At 32.8% G+C, this 27,822-nt stretch overlaps 4 protein-coding genes across 5 annotated transcripts; all 4 read right to left on the bottom strand.

Moving 5' to 3' along the window:
• Positions 1–878: 878 nt before the first annotated feature.
• On the bottom strand, positions 879–2,089 carry LOC148282644 (dopaminechrome tautomerase-like). The gene is made up of 5 exons (XM_088224758.1): positions 1,946–2,089; positions 1,619–1,733; positions 1,468–1,548; positions 1,179–1,286; positions 879–1,066 (listed from the first exon to the last, which is right to left on the bottom strand). The coding sequence occupies exons 1-5, from the start codon at positions 2,044–2,046 to the stop codon at positions 926–928; spliced, it is 546 nt and encodes a 181-aa protein (XP_088080884.1). The 5' UTR covers positions 2,047–2,089; the 3' UTR covers positions 879–925.
• Positions 2,090–2,220: 131 nt separating this feature from the next.
• LOC148282643 (protein yellow-like) lies at positions 2,221–3,003 on the bottom strand. The gene is made up of 2 exons (XM_088224757.1): positions 2,460–3,003; positions 2,221–2,372 (listed from the first exon to the last, which is right to left on the bottom strand). The coding sequence occupies exons 1-2, from the start codon at positions 2,893–2,895 to the stop codon at positions 2,221–2,223; spliced, it is 588 nt and encodes a 195-aa protein (XP_088080883.1). The 5' UTR covers positions 2,896–3,003.
• A 426-nt stretch (positions 3,004–3,429) lies between these two features.
• LOC148282642 (protein yellow-like) lies at positions 3,430–10,967 on the bottom strand. Of its 2 annotated transcripts, XM_088224756.1 has the most exons (8): positions 10,680–10,967; positions 7,154–7,590; positions 6,322–6,443; positions 5,337–5,560; positions 5,140–5,257; positions 4,967–5,047; positions 4,767–4,877; positions 3,430–3,681 (listed from the first exon to the last, which is right to left on the bottom strand). In XM_088224756.1, exons 2-8 carry the CDS (start codon positions 7,587–7,589, stop codon positions 3,544–3,546), a joined length of 1,230 nt encoding a protein of 409 aa, XP_088080882.1. In that variant the 5' UTR covers position 7,590; positions 10,680–10,967; the 3' UTR covers positions 3,430–3,543. The 2 variants fall into 2 exon arrangements, 1 of the variants encoding a protein (XP_088080882.1); XR_015822045.1 differs by lacking the exons at positions 3,430–3,681; positions 4,767–4,877; positions 4,967–5,047; ... (2 more) ...; positions 6,322–6,443; positions 10,680–10,967 and adding an exon at positions 9,907–9,963 and having other exon boundaries at positions 7,498–7,590.
• A 5,941-nt stretch (positions 10,968–16,908) lies between these two features.
• LOC148282641 (uncharacterized) lies at positions 16,909–19,167 on the bottom strand. The gene is made up of 2 exons (XM_088224755.1): positions 19,148–19,167; positions 16,909–18,449 (listed from the first exon to the last, which is right to left on the bottom strand). The coding sequence occupies exons 1-2, from the start codon at positions 19,160–19,162 to the stop codon at positions 16,950–16,952; spliced, it is 1,515 nt and encodes a 504-aa protein (XP_088080881.1). The 5' UTR covers positions 19,163–19,167; the 3' UTR covers positions 16,909–16,949.
• Positions 19,168–27,822: the final 8,655 nt, after the last annotated feature.

The raw sequence follows: 27,822 nt of genomic DNA, 5'->3' as shown, positions 1-27,822 counted from the left end.
TCGGGTGTGAAAATGTCCATTTGAAGATTACAAAAAATACGAATTCATAATTTAAAAAAATAAGAAAGTTATATAAAGTGTTGTGTCCTATGTCGACTAGTGTGACATCGCAGTCACACAAGAGTTAAAAACTTAAATGCTTTTGTAGAATAGAATAGCACTTGGGTACATTAAATACAATATTACAAAATAATGAAAATGAAAATGTTCAACGAAATTTTTTTAAATACCTAGATTATAAAAACAGTGAGACGCTTTGTACTTACAGCCAATCTGCCAAACAAAATGGATTTTTTACCCTTGAAAATAAACGCACTGTATCTGAATTATGCTATTTACACAAATTATTAAATAATTAAGTAGACTCTTTTAACCTACTCTCCAAAATTAATCTTAATGTCCCCTTTCGCGTGACAAGAAAAAAGTATTTATTCCATCTGCCAGTCTGTAGCACTAACTATACACAACACTCTTTCCTCTATCGTTCTTGCTCTAACTATAATGTTTTTTTTCATCTAATGATATATTTTACATGCCCCTTAATTTATTTAAAAATAAATTAAGACTTTTTATTTCTGGCTGCGAAACGATCCCACTTACTATTTAATTATGCACACATCTGAACACCTACTTCCACACTAATACACAAAAACACACATCTACATTTACTCTCATACAAATACACATAAACACATCGTTTTGTTGTAACACACATTAGTAATATGTATGGTTTTTATTTAGAAACTTTGCTGGTCTGTCTTTAAACTGTATTTTAAAAAAAAAGTTATTATTTCATTGTCGACTTTTTGTTTCTTTAAAATAAATTAATAATACTGTACCTGCGTGATTAAATAGTATGTTGAATCAAAAACATAAAACATATTCAATATTTATTACATATTATATTCAGTTTAAAAAAAACGATTTATTTACAATTAGAATTTTCAATAGCCTTATCAACCTGCAGCTTCAAAATTCTAATATTGACTTCATCCTTATTATGGGAACCATATAAATATTTTGTTAAGCGATTGGATATTACCCAAATATTTCTTTCATTATCAATCTGAAAAAAAGTACTTTCGGTTAACATTAAAAATAATTCGGTTAACATTTCGAAATAAAATATTATATCTGTGAAAGATAAAAGTGAATATTTATTTCTGTAATTTCAGTACCTTTATATCTGCCGGAAATTCTAATAATTCTTCATTTTCTGCTACCAAAAAGGAAGTCCAATTCAATTCTCTCGTGGTATCCCAGCAACTTATTCCATTTCTGTTGACCTGAAATGTTTAGGTACCTGCATACTTTGTACTTTTTATTAATTTAGATTTTAAAATGCGTGCAAATGTTGATGAAAAATATTGTAAATATATGTAATCGAAAGGCAAGCACGATAATTTATGTATAAAAAAATAGTAAAATAATTTACAAACTCAAAAAACAAAATACCTATCCACCTACCTGAGTATGAAATATTACACCAGTATTTGTATCAAAACTATCTGTCGTTGATTGACTAGCGAATCCACGATTTCCTAATATCTAAAAGAAAATATGACGTTAATTAAGCAATGCACATTGAATTTAGGAATAGATTTGGATCAATACCTACTTTATATTCATCAAATGCAGCCTCAGTACTGGCCCATGTTTGATTCTGTAAAACTTTTGTGGATACTTTAAACTGCGTAGTACTCGTCAGGGAGTGAAAGTATAATGTCCGAAATCTATAAGAAATATAAATTCAACGCTTTAAAATATACTTTGTGACGCTGTTAGTTCAGATAAGATTAAAAACAACCAGGTTAAAATTCATTATAAACTTAAAATATATTTTTTAAAAGTATTGTAATATGATGCACAACTTTGGTGGCAATAGAGAGATCCTTTAAGTAGACACGATTATTTTAAGCAAATTAAGGTTTCAATTATCGTTTACCCGTCATTGTGGAGATCACTGAGAGCTAGCCCCAAGACTCCATCAATCCAATGAGCTGTCACTCCTCCAATGTTAAATGCTCCGGACAAGGGATCAGGCATAAAGTAGAGGTGTCTAATCCTCCAAGACGTGTTAGACTTGTAATTGTATACCACAAGACCGAAACCGGCAAAATCACTTATGTAAGCGTGAGCATCCTCACAAGAGCTTGAAGCAATGTCCACAACCAAAAGAAAAAAAAACGCATTTATAAATAATGTAAAAATTATTTGGTGTTATTTTATATAGTAAAAAAGTTTACCCACTATGTTTCCAAAGGCAGAACCGTGATGAAAATCAGATTCTGGAAAAAAATATCGCCTCAATAGCTTGTCTGATGTAAGATCAAAAATTAGAATCGATTTTCCAATTATCTTGCGTTGATCCCCTGTCAAAAAAAAAATTACGTAAAGCAGGTGTTTATTAAATAAAACGATTTAAATTTTGATCGACAGAATTTGGATCTTCGACTTACCGAAAAAGTCGTCCACCCCATCATCCACAGCCCAGAGCCTATTACAGGAGTCCACCCATACCCGAAAGACAGATACAATTGGTTGCTTCGATGGGTCTTTATTTGAGTGGTTCCAAATCAAGTTAGATTCCCAGGACGGGTAAGGAATCAGTAGAGGAGACTTGTCATTTCCAATTTCGATATAATTCAGCGTAGAAGCCACTCCTTTCTTCCATCGATTCAGCGTTATGAAGATTCTGTTCTCCCACCTTGCTATACCAAGAGGAACATTGTTTTCCGGAATGTATGCACCCGTTGACGTTGCTAAATTCTCCGTTTCTTTGTCTGGCCATTTGTATTGAACTCGCTTCCAGGAAAATACTTCTTCCATTTCGGCAGCATTGCAAAAATAAAAGGTGTATAGTACAAATGGTGCCAACCACAAATTAAACAACATCTTGAATATTTTTTTCTTTCCAAACGTATTCAATATTTTAATAATTTATTATCTTAAAGACTTCAAACTTCAAGTTTTAAATGAGATCTTTCTCGTTACAATGTTCAACTAAATCTGAAATAAAACTGTTTACATAACAAGTCATTGTGATAGTACAGTTCCTCAATGTCTTTTGTCAGTGAGATAATGTTGGGTATGTAGGGGACAAAAGTATGACAATGTTTTAATAATAAATATTTTATCAGAACTATCTTTGCCCTTTCGAAATATTGTATTATAAAACATTCAAGTTTGTCGGTGTCAAAATTCTAGAAAGTATATTGTTAATTATTTTAATAATAAATATTTATTTATGCAATAAGTCTTTTAATAAATATAAGAAGAGTGACAAATTTGGAGTACCTAGTAACCGGTTTCATCGCTCTCGTGACTGATATCTTTATTATAAAATTAAACCCATTATACAATATTTTGTATAGTGGGTTTAATTTTATGATAATATTTTACTTTAGTACAATAAAAAACAAAGGAAAGACAAATACATTATTATATAATTGTAATTAATTAGGTTACACTAGACAAAGTCAACACAATTTTTAATAAAACCAGTATTAATTTAATTGGAGTATCACTTGTACTGAAATAAAATTAGCATTTTCCTTCCCAAAGAATTTCACTGATCGATACAGACAAGATTCTGTTGTTAATTTCATTTGGGTTTAGGGATTGACGCTGATACCTCTGAAGACGGTCTGACAGTACCCAAAGTTTTCCATTATCATCAATCTGGAAAAAAACATCATGTATTATTGTATTTTTGGCCAATTCAAGTTAGTATTATTTTAATACAAGTATGTTTTTACTGAAAGATGCATGGAAGATATATGGTTTCAATTTTACGAAGACTTTTTCTTTAGCTAATCAGTCCTTTATTTTATAATAAACGAGCTTAACCCGGCAATGCTTTGGCATTGCTAGATTTAAATTTATACTCGTATATAGATTAAATGAACACAATCGAAAGTTTGGTATCAATTATTTTATTTAGTTCAAATTGAATATGCACACTGCTTTTTTGTGTTCCGAATTACATAAATTGTTAGGATATGCGTGACAGCAAATTTTGATAAATGGTTATTTGAAAATTGTGTTTTTGTTACTGTGGATTCCTCCCAGTACTCTGCAAAAAATAAAACTGCATGTCTTGCCTTTTTATGTCTAACTAAAATATTTAGATAAATAAATAAATCACTGCTCTAGTGGCATGATCCAGGGAGCAAATACGGAAATACGTTTGTATGAAAAAAAAAAAAAAAAGTTCGACTGTGTTTCCTCTTAAGGTTAATCCTTTAAAATTTTACTTCATAATGCTTTTATGTAACCATAGAGTCAGATTCGGCTTTTTTAAATAAAACCATCGATTTTTTAATACGCATCGACGCACCCCTCTAAAATAATGACACTTAACTCATGCTCAAACACTCAGTCATGCCCAACGAGTATTTATTTATTCTTTAACCACCATTTAGGTTTTGACGTGAGCTTAACATTTGATTCTTAACTAAAATACCCGATTGTGTCGTAAAAACGTGTAAAAACCGTTTAGATAAACCTATAAAAGATGGTACTTGTTCAATGTAACCCTGGCAGGTCGATGAATATAACATTTATGATTCTAACCATTTTCTACAGGTTAAATAAAAAATTTTAAGAGCTTTAAAAAATACCCAGCGAAAAGCCCATTATTTCCAAAAAAATCGCGCGTAAATCGGTTCATTAGTTGTTTCGTATATCGTATACGAACATTGCCTTATATAAATAAAGATTTTAGCTTGCAATGTAAAATGTAGGGTACCTAACGAAATGTATACCTTAAGGTCATTGGGAAATTCTAAAGTGACAGAATCACTGATGACTAGAGAATGGGTCCAGGGACTCAGATACCGGGCAGTATTCCAACAAGATATACCATCACGATTTACCTGCAAAGGTAAGATAAAAGATGAATATTACTTTTGTAATACTTTAGTGTAAAGTCTTTAAAAATACCCGATTTAAAAATAGTAAACACCTGGATAAAGAATATAACTCCACTCTGGTCATCATGGATGCTTACTGAGGCTTGCGTATTTTCCCCCCGTTCTCCTGTAACCTGAAAACAATGCATTGCAATGATTACATTAATTTGATTTTTCAATATTACAATGTATTTTACTGTTCCAATTATTAAAATGTAGCACATACGTGAAAGAAGCGATAATTTTCTGCTGAATTTGTTGCTAACGATTTGTTCTGCAAAACTTTATTTGAAACTTCAAATTCTTTTGTACTTGCAAATGGGTGAAAATAAACTTTTCTATATCTAAAAACAAACAAAACACTGAGAAACGTATTATTACACATCCGTATTTGAATATATGTTTGATGACTGGCTTCCTTACCCATCTTCGCGTTTATTATCAAGAGCTACACCGAAAACTCCATCTGACCACTGAAATTTGATTCCTCCAACAGAGTATTCTCCAGCCAGTGGATCTATATGGAAGTAGTTGTGCCTTACTCTCCATGAATCGTCTTGCTTCAGGCTGTACACGATCATACCAAAGGCGCCAATATCTGATATATAAGCAAAGGCATCTTTGCAAGAAGTGCCAATGTCGACCACCTATGCGATGAAAAATGCTAAGTATCATGTCTATACATTCAAAAGGACTACTCCTCATCATTAGTACTGTAAATTCTGTAGAAAGTCTGTCTGTAGAGTTTTTCAACGTATAACTAAGAAATAAGAAAAGAAGGCTTTTTGTGATTTCATTAATGGCTCTAATGTGGTTTTACTTGTTCTTTCCCATCCTATTATTTCGTAATTGATAACTGATTGTGCTAGAGCATAGTATACATGAATTAAAGTAGTTTTGTTTAGAATGTTTTTAAATAAATGTATCATTTTTCTTAGTTTAGTTGCTGTCTTATCTACGTGTATGTTCCATTTTAAGAAACTATCAATATGCATGCCTAGATATTTTGTATTATCGACCTTTTCTATGGTTTGGCACTCAAAGTCACAGTTTCTTACATTTGTGCATTCATGAAATTTAAGAGTTCTTTCTGTTGGCTGATTTCGTTGGCCTATACTTAAAGTCAGATATTTTGTTTCATGAAGATGTATTTTGTTAGATAAAGATGTCAGTTCAGGGACTATTTTTTCATGTCAACCATGTTAGGAATCGAACCCGAAATGCATGGTAGGCAAAGGCGCTGCACTATTTGAGGCGGACTTATACAAAGCAGGTAGGTATACTTATTTATTGGATTAGAAAATTGTTTTGGTGTTATTCGTTAATCAACCTTACATACATATGCTTAGTTATAAATTTACGTTTTATTATTATCTTTAAATTTCTAGGCTTTTGTTAAATTTCTTACAATATTGGGAAGAACAGAATCTGCAGTGATATCCGAGTCCTTCAACGTATAACGCTTTAATAATTTGTCATTCTTGAGGTTGAATATTAAAACACACGGCTTCACGATTTGCACTTTGCTTCCTGTTAAAAACGAACATTTTCAATATTGTATTGAAATATATAATTTAATTAAATACAATAGGTATTGAAAAACTAATTGATATTCTTTAGAAAAAGAGAAGATTAAATTTTACGAAGATAATACATATTTAGCAGGTAAGCAATTAAATAATAAAAGCAACAAATTGAATTGAGTGGGTATTTATATAGATTTCGTTAAATTTTAACTAACAGTATTTTGAGTATGTCCAAATTAATATTTACTTGATTGTTTCTAACTGACCAAAAAGTAAAAATCTAGTTTATCAATGATATTTATTATCTACTAAGTATCAGTACTTACATGTAACTATTTGCAGCGTCAAATGCCACTTCTGAAAATTATATTTTGCATTCCCACCGGAATTCGGCCATAGTTAAATACTTGTACATAATACTGTTGTGACTTTATATAAAGGCTTTATATTCCAAATTTGAAAACTATAAAATATATTTATAAATGACCCAAGTATCAAAGCATATAATTTTCTACTTATCGCGTTGTGATATAAAGTGTGAAAAAAAGATTTTTAACCTCTTTCATGTAAAGTTGAATAAAATCACACGCGTCGTTGTTCTACAATCATGACGATACGTCATATACTTTGTAATTATGTACAAAGAATTACATAAATAATCATTATCGTTGGACCAGACATAATGGCAATACATATAAATATTTATTATCTCACCAAGAATATCTTCGGCGCCAGAATCCAATACCCACAATCTGCCGCACTTATCGACACACATTCTAAACGGCGATACAACAGTTGCGTTGTTTTTCGGTTGACCTGATGTCACTTGTCCCGCGGGGTGGAAATTGGCATTCCAGGATGGGTACGGCTTCAGAGGGGTAGATTTGGCAGACCCGATAGTGACGTAGTTCAGTGCAGAAGCAATTCCAAGCCTCCACCTCGGGACAGTGATAAAAACTTTATTCTTCCATATGGCCATGCCAAGGATTAGATTGTTTTGGGGTATATAAGCTAGGCTACTGATTGCTTGGGACTTGAAATCAGCGCTCGGCCAGTCATAAGTAATTTGCTTCCAGGAAAATTCTTCTATTAACCTTAATGCCCTTAGTACCTGAATTATAACCAGAGTACTCAATATAATACGAAGCATTCTAAAATAAAACAAATCATATGTAATTTTACAATCAAAAATAAATCAAATATCATAATTACTCTGTCTGCTTCTACTGGTGTATATTTGACTGCGTTGGTACATTACGATATAGCAATAAATTATTCCGGTGTATTTCATTAGTTATTATTGAAAAATAAAAGATTGAAATAGAAAAAAATGTTTTGCAAAAAAATATAAATCATCGCATGGCTATTATTTTTATGCAGTAGTTTAATGTGTCCAGGCGGATAAAGAATACAGCTCAGTGCTTGAAATAGAGCCAGAACCCTGGCCAAGTAGATTCTGATCAATGGCTGCTCTCAGGCAAACATCCTGACTAAAGAAACTGAGTGTAGATAAGTTTGCCTCGTTGTGTAGTAGTTGACGTGTTCACCTACTTGTCTTGAAGTCCCGAGTTCGATCCCTGGCATGGCGGACGAGAAATATAGGTTTTAAAGGTGGTTCTAAATTGCAATGCTTCATAGTTCCTAGACGGGCACCTGAATCGTATAAAGCTAGGGTTTCCTAGGACAGCGGTGCCCGTATTTTAACGGCCGTAGTGAACGGTGATGCAGTGGACAGCCGTCGTAAAGGTGACTAGAGTGTGGTTTTCTAGGAAAACGGTGTTATCAACACCATTTAACACCGTTTTCCTAGGAAACCACTCTCTAATCACCTTTACCATGGCTGTCCACTGCATCACCGTTCACTACGGCCGTTAAAATACGGGCACCGCTGTCCTAGGAAACCCTAGCTTTACTGATAACAATACCTCATATGTAACAAAAATTATCAAGAAACGCTGCAATTAGAGTACAAATTCAATGCCATATGCACCACTTGGTGCGGATAGCGAAATGATGATGACATAAGAGAATGTGTCTAATGTGACACATTCTTTTTTTTTTATTCTATAGTCGACAAATCCACCTGGTCCATGAAGAAGTATAGAAATTTAAAAAAAATATTTTCACGCGTTGCCTTGTATGTAGGTGAATAATTCAATTAGATGAATCTCACCCGCGCAAATAAAGGTTACAGCTCTTTAACTTTACAAACATCAACAGATGAAAAAATGAAAGGAATATGGATGTTCAAATATGGGCAGAATGGTGAATGTTACACAATGTGTAAAGTGGCCACTTAAACCAGCCATTGACAGGTCATAAGCCCTGTGGATGCCTAGACTTCTATATTACCTTCTCTTAAATGTTCTTCATTTCTGTTGTAATATATTAATATAAACAGCTCCCCAGGGAGTTGAATCCAGTCATTGTCTACAAAAATTTGGACAAACTCAAAATATTGTTAATGTTTATATAATATCGTTTGATGGCAGAGATTATAGAGAAATTGTTGCATTGTTTTGGTACAAATTCTTCTAAGTAGAGAATTATGCTTGCATTTTATACTAACATCCAGCATGTTTTAGTGACACAGTATCGTAGAATAAAATGTAAGAATATTTAAATACTTTAACATGCAAAATATTATCTAGAAATGTTTCATGTCATTTTACACTGGGCAATGAGAAAGTACAGCTTTATATTTGTTTGTTAATAAATCTCAAACTAAGCCAATTAAAAAAAAAGTTTTTTTGTATCGTATTATCAGCGCTATGATTTTTTAAATTTTAAAATTACTCCACCGGTAAGTTGGCTTCGCGGAAACCGAAAATCTATCACAACACTCTGTCATTGGTTGATTCGGAAGAATTTATGACGTAGTTCAAAGTAGTTCTTTTTTATTTCAATAATTTTTAGTAATTTTCCATATATTTTTCAGATACTTTACCATACAATGAGGAAGTTCAGCCCTACAGGAAATTGGATACTAAAAATGTATTCTTACCCATGGTAGAAAATAAAGTATTTAATTATACGGCAAAGTTTATTGAAAACGTATGAAAACAATAAAATAAAAAATTATAATAAAAACGAACTACTTTGCATGACGTTACTAGTTCTTCCGAATCAACCAATGATAAGAGAGTTGTGATAAATTTCCGGTTTACAATTGGTCAACCGGCGAGTAAGCAGAACTCATCGAAAATAAAAAGAAGAGAACTTGAGAATACACGCGAAGTAATTTCAAAATTTTCATAAATCATAACGTTGATAATACGACACACACATATTTTTTTAATTGGCTAGGTTTCGAACAACAAACAAACAAACCATCACGCCATTTCCCGTAAGGGTAGGCAGAGAGGATAGAACGTCACATCACTCCATCTTTGCATACAGATTTCGTTCCCTTAACATTTATACATCTTCTCATGCACGCAAGCCGATTATTTCCGCTCTTGACTTACTTGAGTATTCGATACTTAGTTATCAATAACAAAACAACTGAACTTCCTCATTGTGGTATTGTTCAAGTTATTTCATTTACACGGTGATACACAATTATTTTTATCTTTATAACATTTACGTTAAATAATAAATGATAGCCGTCAATTATTCGTCTCTATGGTAGTTTAAATGAATAATAAAATATTATACACAAGAATCGTGCATGGTAGCTCAATAATATGGAAACCAAAATGTTTTTTTTCAAAACATCTTTGTTGATATGCCGTGTGCAGTGCAATATTAACATATGCATAAATCTTAGAGTAATAATGCACACTCTGAAGCATAAATACGTATAGGACGAACGCTGCACTAAATGCGATCCGAAATGTCGCGTTCTTGTCGGCGTTTCTATATCGTTTCGATGTCGGCGTCGGGTCGTGTCGGCTAGGAGTGATCCTGGTAACTGCATAACACATGATGCACGGGAGAGGAAAAATAATTATTTGATACAATTAAAAAAGGAGAACTAGAGTATTTTGAACATCTTAAATACGGAGAAATATAGGGATTAGTCTCGATCATCTCAAAAAAAAGTTGAAGGAAAAAGTAGGGCAGGAAAGAAACGTATCTTCTTAATTTTAAAATTAAGAGGCTGCGAATCAAATGAAAATAAGCGTGATGCTGGAGCTAAACTTCATCGTGAAATGGCACCATTAAATGAGGGATACAGAAAAACTCTCTTAGTACCTAAAAGCCCATGAAAATCTAGAAAGTAATTTTTTTAACTCACCTGTAATAGCCGCGAATTGTTTGTTAATTTTGAGACTTTGTTGTATTACTTTTTACTAAACTTATTACAAACTCACGCATTCAACACAAAACATATTTTAGGTTTAGTTTCGTAAAATTATAATTTTGATAGAATGTAATATTTTACGCAACTAATTTTATATTAAAAATATATAGAAACACAAAGACCTGGACATGAATAATTTTCAAATATTAATGTAGATACAAGATATTTATGCACAGTTTACTACGCCGAAAGAACCTCCAAGTTGAATGGTTTTATGACACTGTAATGCGGTTTAGATCTTTAGTTAAATTAACTCAAATTAGACTAAAATCGTTTGCCATATTTCAGCTGACTTTCACAAAGTTTCGAATATATTGAATGTAACGCTTTGTCAATCTTTATTTACCTGCAACTGCGCTGTAGTTAAATTGTGATATTGTTCAAGTTATTACATTTACACGGTGACACATAATTATTTTGCTCTCTTTATAAAAGTTACGTAAAATAAGAACTGATAGTGGTCAATTATTCATCTCTATTCTAACGGCTTTTAATAATGGATGGTTGATATCATAGTGATATTTTTTATGATGTTTTTATTGATTGGCTTAAAATGAAATAGGATTTAATTTATTTGAAAAAACATTATTTAATGGTTAAAAAAAATATTGTTTGTAGGTACAAGTACAAGTACAAGTGACAAGTCACAGTTTTTTATAAATTAAATCTAGTGCAAAAATAATGTAAACATGAACTCGGTTGTGGCTAGTGATGCGGACTCACGGATCAGAGGTCCGAGGTTTGGATCCCACTTTTCCTCAAATTGATTCCCATTTACTTATAGTAAAGTGTTTTTTTAACCTTTTTGAATACGCGACCCTCTTACGAGTAAAAAAATAGCTGGCGACTCCCACCCCCCAGGGGTGCTATCCTGAACCACTCTCGTGGCACGAGGAAACAGTTTTTTCGTGTATTTTGTATGTAAATACACGAGATAATACGGTCACGAGAGCGTTTGGAATACTAGCCCAGGACCAGCCATTGCCTTGTTGAACAGCTAATGTCAATTGCATCAAATTTCTTAAGATCTTTCTGGAGCTACTCCCCCCCCCTCACCCCTCTCAGGATGCCAGTTTTTCATCCCTTACTTTTTACATTTTAAAAATCTAAATTCATTTATTTTATTAAAATAACATTACAAATACAATAAAATATCTAAGCCATTATATTGGGAAAACATGTCAGATCAGGAACCCTTAAGCGATGGTTCAACAATACTCCCCAATAGCAAGTACTCGTATTTGCCTCTTAAACATAGTTTCACTGATATGAAAGATGTTGATCTCCAAAGTGATAATGTTTTTGTGTTGTATTATTTTCAACAGATTTATTGATGAAAATATCAATGGAAAAAATGCATTTTAAAATAAAGCGAAATAAGTTCATGATATTTTTTTTTCCTTACATAAGAAAAAAAAACGCTTTTCGCTTATTAGGAAAATTAAACCAAAAAAAAAAATTGCTAAAATTGTTGAGCTATCAGCTTCTCAAAAGCTGTAATTAAAATATATGGTAGAATACTGATTGAGAAAGTAAGAAAAGTGACTAAAAATAAAGATATACAAATTGGCTTTGTGAATGGGAGAGGATGTATGGATCAAATATTTGCTCTGTGATATTTATTTATTTATTTTACACTTTACATACATGTACGATTTATAAACATATAAGGTCGGGCATATTGCCTTAAAGCAATTTCTTCAACCGTTCAGTTTGAGAAAATTTCTAGTACATCGACATATTTTGACAGAACTCAATTATGACAGAAATGTCTGGCTAAACACCGAAAGGTTTTCATGGTGTATGGAGTAAAGGGCAACCTGATACGGACTTTTGCGTTACTGTATAAGGATAGCACAGCATGTGTGAGGGTAAATGGGTATTCATATCGTGGTTTGACATTCCTAAAGGGGTAAAACAGGGATGTGTAAAGTCATCGTGCTTGTTCAACGTATGCATCGATAACTGTGTCAAGGGACTAAAAGATTTTGTAATGGGAGCAAAAAGGGGAAATTTAACTGTCAATTCTCTTTTGAATGACGCCGTATTTTTTGCTATCAACAAAGAAGACCTGCAATTCTTGGTAACAAAGACTACGATGTATGCAAGGGGAATGATGATGAATGTTGATAAATCGAATGTGATTTTTAAAGAAATGAAAGTATGACTTAATGTGAGATCGCGGTAAATGGGGAGAAAAATGGGTAGAGGAATTTATGTATCTGAAAAATATGTTAACTAGGGATGGAAAGACTAAAAAACATATTGAAAGGAGAGTGTGTGCCGGGAACAGGGTTAACCGTGCGCTAAAATCAACTTTGGCAAATAAACATTTGCCGCAGTAGGCAGTAGTAGTTCACAATGAAGTCCTGATGCCGGCTCTCATGTATGGAATTGGAAAAACAATGGTGAAAGAAGGCTGAATGCTGTCAAAATGCGATCTCTCAGGTGAATTTGTGGTAAAACCATGTATGATCGGTGTACGAATGTCAAGATTTGTGCATTAGTAAGGCTGAGACAAGCGTTATCGACAAAATCAAGAAAGATGTGCTGCGTTGGTTTGGACATGTGAAGCAAATAAGCGGCGAAAAAGAGGCCAAAAGGATTTACGAGGTGAATGTTAATGGATGCAGAAAAGGAGGAAGACCGATATAGACATGGCATAACCAAATCCAACAAATGCTCAAAAACAAACATGTCAAAAATCGGAATAATAAGCGTGCGTTCATAAGAAGATGTATGAATATAGACGAAACGAGGTCTTTATGCAAAGACAGAGTGATATGGCATTCAATCATCTCTGTTTTTGTTTCTTACGTTAAAAAATATAAAGAGTAAATTGTGAATGTGTGTCTGCCTCGTGGTCAATTGGTAAGCGCGTTAGCCTACTATGTAAGATGTTTCGGGTTCGATTGCAAACATGGTTGACATGAAATGTTAATTTAAAAAGGTGTTTTTACCCGGGGATATTTCGTAGTCCTTGGTTTGGGTACCTGAAGCGTATGGTTGATCATTTTTTAATTTTTTTTCATTTATTTTATTTTCTTTTATTTAGGAAACATACAGTATAGTTACATAGTTTTCTATTTTACACAGTTAGACTTAACTCTAATGGCCCAGTGAAGTTTCCATATTATGTAATAATTATATGTAAGTATTAATTAAATTAAAAAGTACAAAAAAGAGAATGAAAAAATACATAAATAGAAGTTGTTTAAAAATTAAAATTAAAGTAAATGATTATGATCGTCTTACCTTCGTGTAACAAAAATATCGAGACATTCTGCGATCAGAGTACCAATGAAGTGCCCTATGCACCATTATGTTAAAATCAGCATTAGAGGAAAATATTATAAAGGATAATTGTAAATAATCGCGAAATATAAAAAAAATATGTAAATAAACGGACATATGTACAGGAAAAACTTTATTTACGTACGTATATTTGTTTGACAAAATATAATATTAAATAATAGTTTTCTTCCACCGTGTATGCTAAGTTACGAAATAACAATATTGAGCAAGACTTTCATCGAATCGAGAGTAACTGATCAAATTACTTTGTTTCATTAGCATTTCATGTCCACTCCCTGGTTGGAGCATATGGTGTCTACGACGATCCTCCAAGTCAGGTTCGCGTCCCGTAGTTCTGACACGAACTGCCGACGAACAGTCAGCAGTGGACGTTCATAGCGGAACACTTTATAGACACAGGACATTTTTTCGCCTTTGAACCAAAAATTCTACATAAACCTAGTAATTATAGTGCACGAATAATAAAAGAGGCAATTGAAATACACAGACATCCAAATAATATAAACAAAGACGACGGGCTTAAATTAAATTCAACATGGTTCCCAGCACTACATATGACAAAAACGAATAGAAATGTGCCTACTGCCGGCTGCGACACAGTACAAATTACTAGTACATAAACATAATTATTCTTTCCTACAAAACTAGAAATGTGCCTACTGCTGACTGTGACACGGTACAAATTACTAGTACTTAAACACATACATTTCTCTATAAAACACACAGTTTTCCCGGAAGATGGCTCCTGCAATGGTAGCCGAAACGTCGGATCAAATCCAACATACACGGTATCACCCAAAAAAGATACATAATATTGACGTTCAGGACGTTGAGACCCAGATGCCTTGTAAAGTAGACAAGCGTGGTTAAGGCTCTCAGGAGGCATCTGCAGCACATGGCCAAGCCAACCGTATCGCCTATGCTTAGTGACTGTTGTCACCGGAGTTTATTCCGTCCGTCGTCCTATTACTTAATTCATTGCAAAGTCAAACCACCGCACACCCAAGACTCTTGAGACATCCATCCTCAAAACTCAGTATTTTACTGTTTTGGGCCCTAGTGAGGTGCCACAATTCGCTACCGTAGAGGAAAATAGGTGTTACACAGACGTTATACTGGCGGTATTTGATTTTCACTCAGTAAAGATTCGATCTCCAGACAGCCTTCATACTATTGAATGTGGCCCCTGCTATTCCTAACCACACTCTCAGTTCTTTTTGAAAGCTACAATTTTCCGTAACGCATACTCCAGGTATTTGCAATTCTCGACCCATTCGATAACTTGGTTTAACAGAGTCATAGGATTTTGGGCATCAAGGCATGAAGTGTTACACAATAAATGGGTTTTCGTAATATAAGTTTTTAAACCCATCCATACAGAGTATCTATTTAGGCTATCTATAGTTGCCTAAAGACCTCTGACTGAATCGTCATATTCAAGGTCGCAGAGTTTTTGGGAAGAGGAGGTGGATATTTCTTGATTTAGTGAAATTGACTTTCTTAAGATGAAATTGACTCCATAAAAATATGATCTAGCTGCGCTTTCGTTGTTCCGTCGGGAGAAGTCCAAGTGTATTTATGGATTGATGTATGGTGTAATAGGGTTCCACCAATGACCAGATCGCTGACAGTGGCACACTCAATCAGCCTTCTACTATTGTCATTGACTTGCCTGAAGCCATGCCTTCCAATCACCAATGGGCCAAGTGATGGGTTTATTCCAAACCTTGCATTCAAATCGCCCATTACTATCACGCGGTCTCTTTGTGGTAGAAATGCGATAATCACGTTAAGAGATTCTTAGAAGGCATCCTTTACTAGAAAATCTGCAGTTTCAGCTACCAGTTCCAGTTAGCTGTATTTTTTTTGAGTTAGATAGAAACATTTCATTCAAAGTAAAAGAACAAACAGTTTTTTCTGTAATTTCTGGAAAGTTTAAACTGACTGACTAAGGGGGGTTCTCAAATGAGCGATTGAATTATGTAGCTTGACTATATTCTTCAGGCTTAAAAGGGCCATAAACTTTTGTAATTCTCAGAACCAGACTACTCTGATCGTAAACCCTGCTACATCAGATACCAAATAATAGATTCATAACAGTAAACAGGACAGCATAGTTAGTAGGGTAAATTTATGTAAACAATACAACTTTTTGTAGGTACTTCATCACTTTATATTACGTAATAGAGATTCTATGTTCTGAGCCAAAGCTCACAAACGTGCAAACACGACAAAAAAATTGCATTTATTTTAAAAACCATAATATCCTATGAATATTTGACATCCTTATTTTAAAACATTTGTTATGTAGATTTATATGAAAAACAATTTTAGAAAATAATTTGTGTTTGAAAAAGTATGAAATTTATTAAGTTTTTACATTTTTTTTATTATTCTTTGGCATAATTAAAATAAAGAAAAAAATATATTTTCAAGTAGATTTTTTCTTTACAATGCACAATAAAATTTACTGTATTTAAATAGGTATCTACTTTTCAAACCGTGAATAGTTTTATTGAATCACTAATTTTATTATGGCTGGTAGCCCTTACCATGTCATGAGGCAGGTCAATCTTCACACGATCATTTTTTTTAGCATTTTTTACCTGAAAGTAGCCATGAAAAAACACACGTCCAGGGTTCTTGTTAAATTTTACACATAGAATATATCCACCAGATTTTGTCTGATTTTATCGCTCCTAATAGCATCGTTAAACTTGAGATACTTATTAAATTTAGTTGGCATGTTTCCAGGATTTAAACTATCCATATTGAATGAGTAAGCTTCTTGTGACACAATTGAAATACGTACCACGAAACATAATAAAATTATAAATAATCATTAAAGTTTTTTGTTACTTGTTCTTTATTAATTAGATCTATAAAAGTTTACATGAAACCAATGTCAGAGAGTACTCGGGACACTCGTGAAATAAGTTTGTTTTTATACTTGTGCGCTGTGGTATCCAACACCGTGAAGTTGCGATACTCCTGACAATTTAATTCTGCAACACACCCAACACGAAAGTGATGCATTTTCGCGAGGGAAGTATTTATCGGGAACGTTCGATTCACGGATTTGAAATGGGTTAGTGGGAGATGATTGTGTAGAGTAATAACTTTACTAGTGAGGAAAAAAGACTTGACGTAACTCATAGGGGGAGTAAAGTTCTGAGAACGAATGACGTGTCGCAGTATGTGCATGTAACGAGGGATGTCCTTCAATGCGGAACCTTTGTATTCCATGTCATTGAAGAAGTAGACATTGCGTGTGTTGAAAGAGGACACAGTTTGGCCGGCGTTCCTCGCTTCCGCGTGCGCTCTGCGCATCAGGCCATTCCAATCTAAATCCTTTACTGGCACTATTACTTCGTCTATATCCAGAAGGGTGATATACTTGTAAGTGTTCAAGTTCCTGTACAGGCAGTCGTTATAGGGAATAACTTCGTTCAGTCGTTTTTCAAAAACATTGTAATAAAAATAGTTTTTCTGTAAAAGCGCCAAATTAGGCTTACCCCCGGGTAGAGTTAGAGCGGTGATGTCGACTTTACCTAATTTTACATAGTGCTCTAAAACTTTGGTGATATTCGGGTGGGATTGAAACTGGTAGATGAACACTTTGTCAGCGCCCAGAATAAAGAGAAGCTCTAGCCATTCTATTACGCGGACGGATAGGTCGATGTGAACGAAGTTCAGCCCCTTCACACAAACGGCGAAGGGTTTTTTTTCTTTCGGCTTATGATGGAAGATGCGCAAGTGGTCGGTGGCCGCGTCGCAGGGCTTCCGGACCAGGGACACGGACACGGGGAGGCTCGGGGCCCCGCGCGGCGCCGGGCAAGACACCAAGTAGGGCTGCAGGACGCCGTCGTCGTGGGTTCCCCATTGCGCGCGCCAGATCCAGCTGAAGTTAATGGATCGCCTCAAAACTGGTTCGTCAGAGTCTTCGAACCAAAATTGGCAGTAAATTGGTGCCGGCGCGTATACTTTATCAACCATGGCGAGAATTCGCACGATCGCTCCATCCGGACTTCGATTGTCGTAATAAGCGCCGTAAAGGAATAGTGTTCCTCGTGAAGTTCGTAATATTTGCCAATATACGCTGTCGTGTTCTAAATTCAGTATCGAAGGGTAAGGGGCGCACGAAGAATTTTTATAAAACATTCGGTGATGCTTTCTTCTATTCATTTCCCACTGCTTTATCGGAAGATTTCCTAATCCTTTTTCGATTTCCCCTATTAATTGTTGACCGGACGGTACGGGTGTCCGATCTACTTTTAAAGGGGTTCGTCGGGGGGGTCTGGTACGAATAATTACTATCACAAATAATGAAGTTATTGAGATGAACGCAATTATTATTTTTCTTTGACGTATTTTGTCCCATTTTGACCCCTGAAAATAAAAAAATGACTCATAGAACAATGAATTTGAATAAACATACAAAACCAAATAAATCTTACTCATTACAAAAATGCCATTTTTGTTGGTTTAAAGTTAAAATGTCCGCCTTGTTGTTTTTTAGTCAGCGCATTTGTCTACCATGCAAGTGGGCGCGGGTTCAATTTTTAATACGGTGGAGGTGAAATATTCGTTTTAAAAGGTCTTATCTTATTATCAGAGATACTCTGAAGATTTGGATATTAATACAGTAGCATATGCACCATTAGGTACATAGATAGGTAGGTAGTAGGTTTATTATATTAGAGGTGAAAGATAAACGTTATCAGATATTTATTTAAAACATTACTTAAATAATGAAAAAAATGTGCAGTTTCAAAAATAACCTTCAATAAATTTACCCACTAAGTTCTGCTTAGGCAGAAGAAACAATTTTTGTCTGTTTTAATTGAATATTTTTTTATGTGAAATGTTTTGTCGTTAAATCTTCAAAACTCATGTTGTTTTTAGGGTTTCGTATCTTTTGCCCTAATTTTTCAGGGGAGATTTAGCAATTATGATTTAAATTACTTAATTCATTTGTTAGCATTGATATAACTGAATGTATCAACAAATTATAATTGCAAACATTATATTTTAGCTGAGCATTCAAAATCATTTTAAGCTAAAATAATAAATAACAAACAACTTACCTTTATTGACGCCATGTTAGAAGTGCACTTTGTGAATATTTTGTATTAATGTTTTGTAGTACCGAGCGTTAGTTGGTTTAGTGTGTTTCTGTAACTGTGCCCAATGCCAGTGGCGGCGCGGAATACGGAAATATCACGGGTTTTTTTTACATTTTTAAAGTAATAAAGGTCCATGAAATACTGTCCAGTAAAATCATTAATTTTTTTTCTAATTATTAGCAGCATAAAAAATACTTTCAAATTTGAATTTTGAATTCCCGTAAAAACGGCGGTTCCATTGGCTATGCCCTAATAAGTCACGATTCATGTTTATTTGTTTCTGCCCGTTGAAATTTGTGTAAAACAATATCACAGATCTTGACGTCACATCAATCAAGGCCAAACAAGTCGCGTTTATCTACGAACGTATTTTTTATAGAATTTCTTTTTAAATTTTTGTGTGAAAACATTTTTCTACAATATCCATATTGATTTTGAAAATACAATTAATTATTCTAAATCCATTAAATATATTTTTATCGGTATTCCTTGTATGTGATATTTCCCTATTGATTAGTTATCTGGTTTCGAGAGATCGAAAATAGTTAATTTAATATTACAAATTGGACTTATTTTGTGAATTATCATCATCATTTCAATTTCCTTTCCACACCTAATAGCGCATAGGGCACTGCATTGGTACACCGACCGCAGCGTTTCTTGATCATTTTTGTTATATGAAGGTAAGATGATCAGTCTTACGCTTCAGTAACTATAAAATTAGGGTACTACTTGCAAACCCGGCAAAATACATCTTTATTTATTTTGAGCAAATCACAAAAAACGGATACAATACTTAACTTCAATTTTTTTTTAAACATATTTTTTCTAAATTATAATCAGTAAATATTTTATACCTAAGCAGTGATGACATAAACATGATTATATCAAGAAAGAGTAGTGAAAAAATAAATTTAATTTTATACATTACCAACTTTGCAATACTAAAGTAGAGGTTGCCATGTTTGCAACAAAGCCGATAACTTAAAAGTCAAATCTTACAAATTAAGCCCTATTTTTAACTGACAATTTTAAAACTATTGTAAAAAAATGTATTGTGAATTAGTTTCAATTAATATCTAACTTTTTTTTAATTTTGTATTTTGCCGGGTTTGCAAGTAGTATCCTAAAATAGTCTAGTGTGAAACATAATTTTAAATCAATATTTCATATCAACCTTGCCGAGAATTAAACCTGAGAACTCTAGCATAGAAGGCAAAGGCACTGACCATTCCGCCACGAAGCCGAAAAAGTTATAAGTTCCTGTCTCAATCCATATGGTTAGCTACTACGTTAAAAGGTTGTGTATTCTGGATCAATTCCTAATCGGGCATAAAACAGACATGGCACACGGGTGAAATTGACTCGAAAACGGATTGTTGGATTGGTATACTTACGTACATGTGACAAAACGTTCCATTTATTTATTTCAAACGCATTCGAATTCTAGAACAATTTCCAAAAATCTTTAATATTTTTTTGAATTGTTTAAGTATCATTTAATGAAAAAAATGCATGCAACACAAAAGGACCTACCTAAACACAGGAAATTCCTAGCAATTCGGGACCAGCACCGCGATTACAATGGCACGTTAAGGACGTCATACCTTCACCGTGACGACATAGTTGAAGATAAATTGTCCCAAACGATTGCGATGATACACTACCGACCTTCAAGTTTTGAGGTAAGTACATCGGTTTGTACCGGCGGGTCTAGTACTCCACGTACCCCATCTACTCATTAAACCAAGAAGTTTTTTAATGAAATCCATTTGTATTATTTTTTTAATCGTTCTGAGTTGGCCAGTTTCTTCTTAAAAGCCTATTTAAAATATTACTGAGAAATAAGTTAATTTTTAAGTCGAATTCAACAAATTGAATTCGAAAGACATAAATGTCAGTTTTAAAAACAAACGGATAGATGCAGAGACAATATGGCTAGATTGTGCCCTATTAACATTTAAGAGCATCTAGAGGTAAAAATGTTGCCGGTATAAAATATAAATTTGGTTATTATATTTTCTCCACCTGTTTTACTATCTTTCTAATTGTACGTATCGAGATGTCAAAAGAGACGGCTTTGTAATTCTTTGGTAGATAAATACAGACGAAAGTTAAGCATACTGTCTTGATAATTGTCAAAAGTCACATAAAAATCAAGTTTAAGCTAGGGTTTTTTGCTTGGATTGAGATTTATTGGAGTTTAAAATCGCTCTAAGGGGACCACTTTTTATCACAGAAGCATAATTCAAGTATAAATCAGAACTATTTAGAATATCAATTAAGTAAGGAACGCGGACTAAATTTTCGGGGTCATTCATTGGTTGGATTCGATCATATGACGTCGATATGACAAGTCGGTAGGAACATACCGAGGTATATATAGAACAAAAGGTTATTATACCGTCTCGGTACGTAGCCTTTATAATCGCGGCCCCGAAACAAAGAAACTCTGCACATTACAAAACTGTGAATTAATTAATTAAATAAGTAAATAAATAAAAAATAAATGAACAAACGAATACGTAAAAATATAGTTTTGTTTTTTCTGGGCCGCGATTACGAACGGCTATCTTCATCGGTATATACTGAGACGGTTTGAACTAATATCGATATTTATGTACAAAAGTGAGTATATTTGTATGAAAAGTATCTTTGTCGGTAACCGGTAATTGAACATGTTTAGAAAAAAAATGTTAATATATTATATTTTTACAGCAAAACTTAATTTTACTTTGTAGATAAAATTGAAGATAAATTTTAACATCCCATCCGAATAAGTACCCTGGTTACTTTACAAAAAAGGGATTTGTTAAAATACTCGAAACATTTCAATCACATTTTGAAATATATATATTTTTTTTAATGAATAAGTGGATACAATAAAATAATAACTGGTATTATCGACAAAGTTTATTGAGGCTACGATATTTATTTGTGAAAGCTTGTTGAATCTTTGTTGTTGTTGTATGTGCGCGATAAAACCAGACAAAATAAGGTGGATAAGTATCAATTTGATTATCGGTGTCCGGGTAAATGAAGATAACAGACCTAAGTGTGAGATTTAACGAGAACCTGCGACGAGCGTTTTCGTCTTGATGACCACTTTAAGGTAAAAATCCTTAAAAAAAAAAATCACGTAAATATTGTTCTGCTTCGCAAGCTTCCTGGCATCGGCGCGTTTGATTAACAAGCTTGAGGTCCTGGGTTCAATTACAGCTAAGATCACTGAGTGAAAAATATTTTTTACATTGGTAAGTGATTTTTCGCTGCAATGTTTCATAGTTCCCGGACCGACGCTTTTTTGAACATTACAAATGATCGCTGGTACACTGCAAATGAAGTGACAGTGCACGCTCGGATACGCATGGGGAAATGATAATGCTGATGTTTACTTACTTCAAGATTGGGGATTAGAGCCTTATGGGTTCCTGACGTCACTGCGATCTGGGAAATTCTCATGTGACGAGTCTCATTCTTAGAAAACTCGTCCTCCGAGCCTTCTTCGAGAAATCAGGATACTAAATGAAGGGCTAGTGCTTATTTTATTTTTATTTTTGTGTTATTATAATTTACCTAAATATTGGAAAACCCTGATTAGAGTCTACTAAACTAAACTATTCAAGATACTTAAGTTACAATTTTTTAAACGAAATTTTTGTTTTTATATTTGTAAAAATAAAATAAAGTGTTCGGTAGACTCAAATCAGTGTTTGATTTCTTATATTATAAGTTTGAATATGGAGTTCTACAAAATAAACACCAAATCAATCAATAAACTGAAAAACCGTGTCAACAAATGGGATACAGGTTATGATAGAGTGAGGTTTGAACCTCGGACCTTCTGATTCAGATTGGCTTATTCTCATATTTATCTCAATTTGAAAATAGGAATTATCTAATAAAAAACCAATGATAAAGATTGTATATTATAACTAGCTATAAATTTAAAAAGGATATAATTTATTTTGTGATTTTGCGATTGAGTAAATTACACAATTTACTAAAATATTTATGTAAATTACAAGGCCATTTTCTTTAAGTCGTAAAAGCTGTGTTAAAAAATGGAAAACCTGTAGTGGTATACAGCTGGGTTCAAAACTCGGACCTCCAGGTTTAGAGTCCGCAACTCTACCACGAAATCACAATCTGTCTTAAATTACAAATAATATGATTAATATAGTACAAAATATTTTTTTATATTCGTATAATACAAGTACTCCTTTGCAAATTTATCAGTGATCAACACCAGCTGTCAATAATATTGTAGGTAATCGAAATGCTTTACATACGGGACATTTTCTACATAAGGGGTCGTTAAAAAAAATTAAGCCGCTTTTGAAAAGCATACCATTTTTAAAATATCACCGTCGTCCATTGGTTTTACTGTCACGATATTTTCTTATGGGAGAATTAAACAAAGCTACTTCCGCCATAGAATAATATTTCACACATGATTTGAGTTATGCAGTACAATGAAAGAGTTCACACGGCTAGTGTCTCATAAATGAAGTCATAAAATAAGTGCAATACTATATTATTATCTATTATGTTAAATTAGTAGACATAGTTTTATTAATTTTGAAACTGTAATACATACATCCATCTTTAATGAATTTTTTTAGAAGTCGAGAATTAATTTTTTATACGAGCACATTTTATTCAAGTGTCAACTCAAAATAATTCAAATAAAATATTATGAATTTAAAGAAAAAGATTTACGCACATTGTTTTTTTTAATAGCCTAAGAAATTGAGAGCCAAACCGGAGTCGTATATATCGTGGATTGTACAGAAAAATTAAAATGCCCGTGGAAACTGGGCGAGACAAAATGATGACAGATAGAGATTCATAGAACAATATTTATTTATTCATTTCAAATTACATTTGTATACATATTAGGGCTTTTTAGGCTGTGCCCGTGTTAAGCCACAATACTCATCATTCCTTTTCACACCTTATGGTGCATAGGGCACTGCATTGGTAAACCAATCGCCGCGTATCTTGATCATTTTTTGTTACATGAAGGTAAGATTATCAGTCTTACGCTTCAGGTGCCAGTCCAGGGACTATAAAATTTTCTAATGAAAAAAAGCCTTATTAAAGAAATATTTCATGTCAACCGTGTCGGGAATCGAACCCGAGACCTCTTGCATGGACAAATGCGCTGACCATGAGGCCGACGTGCCATAATAATAAACAACTATTTGTTGTAACAATAGAGTAAATTAAAATAATTAATAATTATATATGTTACAATATAAAATTTAAAAAACAACAATCCGAATACAAGAAATAACATTAAATACTTATAAAATAGACGAATAAAATTTAAACCATGCATATAAAGTTACAAACATAAACCAGTATAAAAAATAATAATATAATAAAATTTAATAGAATATTGTACTAAAACATTACAATATTCTATTAATATTATAATAATTTAAATATGCCATATAAAGTGTAAATTAAAGTAACTAATAATGTAACAGAATAACGGTTTAAACTATTTAAAAAAAAACAAAGTGAAACATCAAAACATATAAAGTGGAAATAAGGATAAATATAAGGAAGGAAGGAAAGTAAAGAGGATACAAAAAAAATCTATTGAATGAATTAATGCGTGTGAGAAATTTCTCACTATTCCTGAACCTTGAACAATTTAACAACCTCGTCCCCATCGATGTGCAGCATCCGATGAGGAAGTCCAGTGGTTTATTTATGTTTATTTATTTGTTTAATTTTATAATACGCCCAAGGGGCATTTACAAAAATTATACAGGTAAGTACAAAAATAGTAAGTAATAATTTTAAAAACAAACCACCCCTTTTTTGTATATAATATGTAGAAACAAAAAAGCATGCTGCAATGCAAAATAAAAGGTGAAACTTTGCATAGTAAAAAAGAAAAAAAGATAAATATGGAAATAAGAAAAATGTAAGAATTGAAAAGCAAAATGTAAATAACTTGTAAAGAATTTAAACAAAAAAAATGATATTAACAAATTAATGTTAAAAAAAATAAATTGTTTATAGTAGTAGTAAGTATATAAGAAAATTAAATAATATATGGTACACAAAAATATTTGATAAATAAATTTCAGAAAGAGATAAGATAATAATATACACATCAAAAACAGAAAAAATTGCATGAAAAATAATGTTTTATTACGACTTTAATAATTCGTTTTAAACAATTGTTATAGACTATTAAACTTAGCCAAAAAAAAAATTATGTGTCGTATTATTAGCACTATGATTTTTTAAGGTTTTGTATTTCTGAAAGTAATCCGCGTGTGACGTCTTAAGTTCTCTTCCGCTTCCTCTCGGTTATTTCTGCCGATTGGTCAGCTGACGGTAAGTAAACTGGAATTTTCTCACGACTCTGTTGTCATTGGTTGATTCACATGAACCAGTGACGTTGTTCAAAGTAGTTCATTTTGATTAAAATATTTTTTTCGTACATTTTCAACAAACTTGATGGTATAATTTAATGCTCTAATTTTTACAGCGCGTAAGAAAAAAATTTTTTGTATCCGTTTTCCCTTTGAGCTGAAATTCCTCGTTGCGAACACTTTTCTTAAACCCGTCTGCATTAGAAGATTAAAGAACTTGAACGAAGAGTTATTTTCGACAGTCTATAAAGAAAAACCGGTATGTGTTTACGAAAATGAGTATATTTGCATGAACATTTGAGTATATTTGTCGGTAACCTGTAATTGAACATGGTTAGAAGAAAGAAATATATACAAATTCTGCTTTTCGTAGAGAAAACTTAATTTTATTTTGTAGATAAAATTGAAGATAAATGTAAACTTCCCAGAAACTGGGGCCCAGGAAGGTAAAGCTTCTTTGTGCCAGCCTTTTTAAAAAAAAATAATTTCATTTTAATGTTTCATTGATAAACCCTTACGGGTTACATACATTTAACAAAATATTTTTACTTTTAAAATTCACATTCTACTGTTAACGATAATATTTTTAATATCTTTTGTAAAGGTTGTCTTGAGTCTTTTGCTTAGTTTTGTCTGGTAGTTTATTATTTAATTTCAGTCCATGGTTTATTAGTCTCGACTGTCCTTGTCTCGTTTTAGAAGGTTGTATATGATATTTTTCTGATATTCTCGTATTTTGTCCATGTTTACTACAATTTTTTTAAAGTTTTAATTCTTCGTCTTTAATTACATCAGTGACTAGTTTATGAATAAATTTTAAGGATTCTAGTTTAAAGAGTTCAATTACTTTTAAAATTTACATTGATTTTTTTTTAAATTTACATAAAATTACATTTCAAATTACTTTCTCGACGAAATAAATCATACGAGCTTGGGTTAAGTTCGCTGGAAGAGCGGAGGCAGCGTGGTAACTTGATTGAAACGTTCAAAATCTTAACTGTGCAATATAATGTACCCAAGTTGAATCGATGTTAATATGTTATGTCACTATGAATGAAAACCGCCATCTCAGAGGTCATTCATTGAAACTCAACACTACCTCCTTCTCATCCAACCCCAGGAAAAACTTCCTGACAAACCGAGTTGTGGAGAAATGGAATGGCCTTCCCGAGAAAGTGATTGGTGCTAGTTCAGTTAATGTGTTCAAAAACAGCCTAGATGCACACATCAATTTATAATGTTTAATAATCGTGTACACGTCAGGGGCGAATGCTCCTTATAATCGATTACATGCAGCTTACCATATTTTTTTGACATCGTAAGTAATGTTTTATAACACTGTAGTATTATTAGGAAAAAACACATCACCAAAAAAATATATTACTTTTCTTGGGTAAGTAAATTTATATATTCCTTTATTCCACACAGCGACCAGTTGCGCCTCTATTGGCCAAAATTATTACTACTGGATTACACGAGATTACTCTGCTCACTTTAAAATCACTAATTCAAATACGTCTTTAACCTAAGACTTTAAAATCTCGTTCGAAAAATTACACTTGCGATTACAGTAAAATCTTGCAGCTTTCATTAATGCAATTTAGTCATTCAATACTTTTTCATAAGGGCTAGTATTCTTTAAAATACATCAATTTGACTTACGACAGTCTAAGGGAGGTGACAATATACGCACTCGTTATGTGTGAGAAAGAGATAACGAATATATTTTATTTGTCTTAACACGAAAGTTACAATAATAAGTAAGTAATTGACAGTAATTGATCATACTTATGTTTCGGTGGTTTGAAAGTAAATTTGCTTTAAAATAAATTAATATATTGATATTTTAATCGAAACTAATTGATATTTTAATCCATAATATAGTCTAAATCCTTTAGTGGGTTAAAAAAAAAACAAAGATTCGCTAATTGTTTTTTGATTGTAATTCGTTTTTGTGCATACGATGACAGTTGAATATTGTAGGTATCCATTTATCCTTATCCTTCAGTATCCATTTAAACTTTTAAAATTTAGTTAGAGTTATGATAAAAACGTTACTAGTGTATAGTGTTAAGAATAAATATATATGAAGAATTATAATATGTATAACTTATGTCGTTTTGTGAATAATAATGTAATTAAAAGTCGATGAAACAATGATTCTTAAAACGTAATTTATGTTTTGTTTGGTGAACTATCGTACTCGGTGAGGAATACTTTTAAATTATTTAATTATTA

The sequence above is a fragment of the Micrasema longulum genome, unplaced genomic scaffold (genome assembly GCF_059751315.1).
Source record: "Micrasema longulum isolate JH-2025_06_02 unplaced genomic scaffold, ASM5975131v1 h1tg000307l, whole genome shotgun sequence".
Classification (NCBI taxonomy): Eukaryota; Metazoa; Arthropoda; class Insecta; order Trichoptera; family Brachycentridae; genus Micrasema; species Micrasema longulum.
Note: the sequence above shows the minus strand (reverse complement) of the source record. Positions and strands in the feature narration are given on the sequence as shown.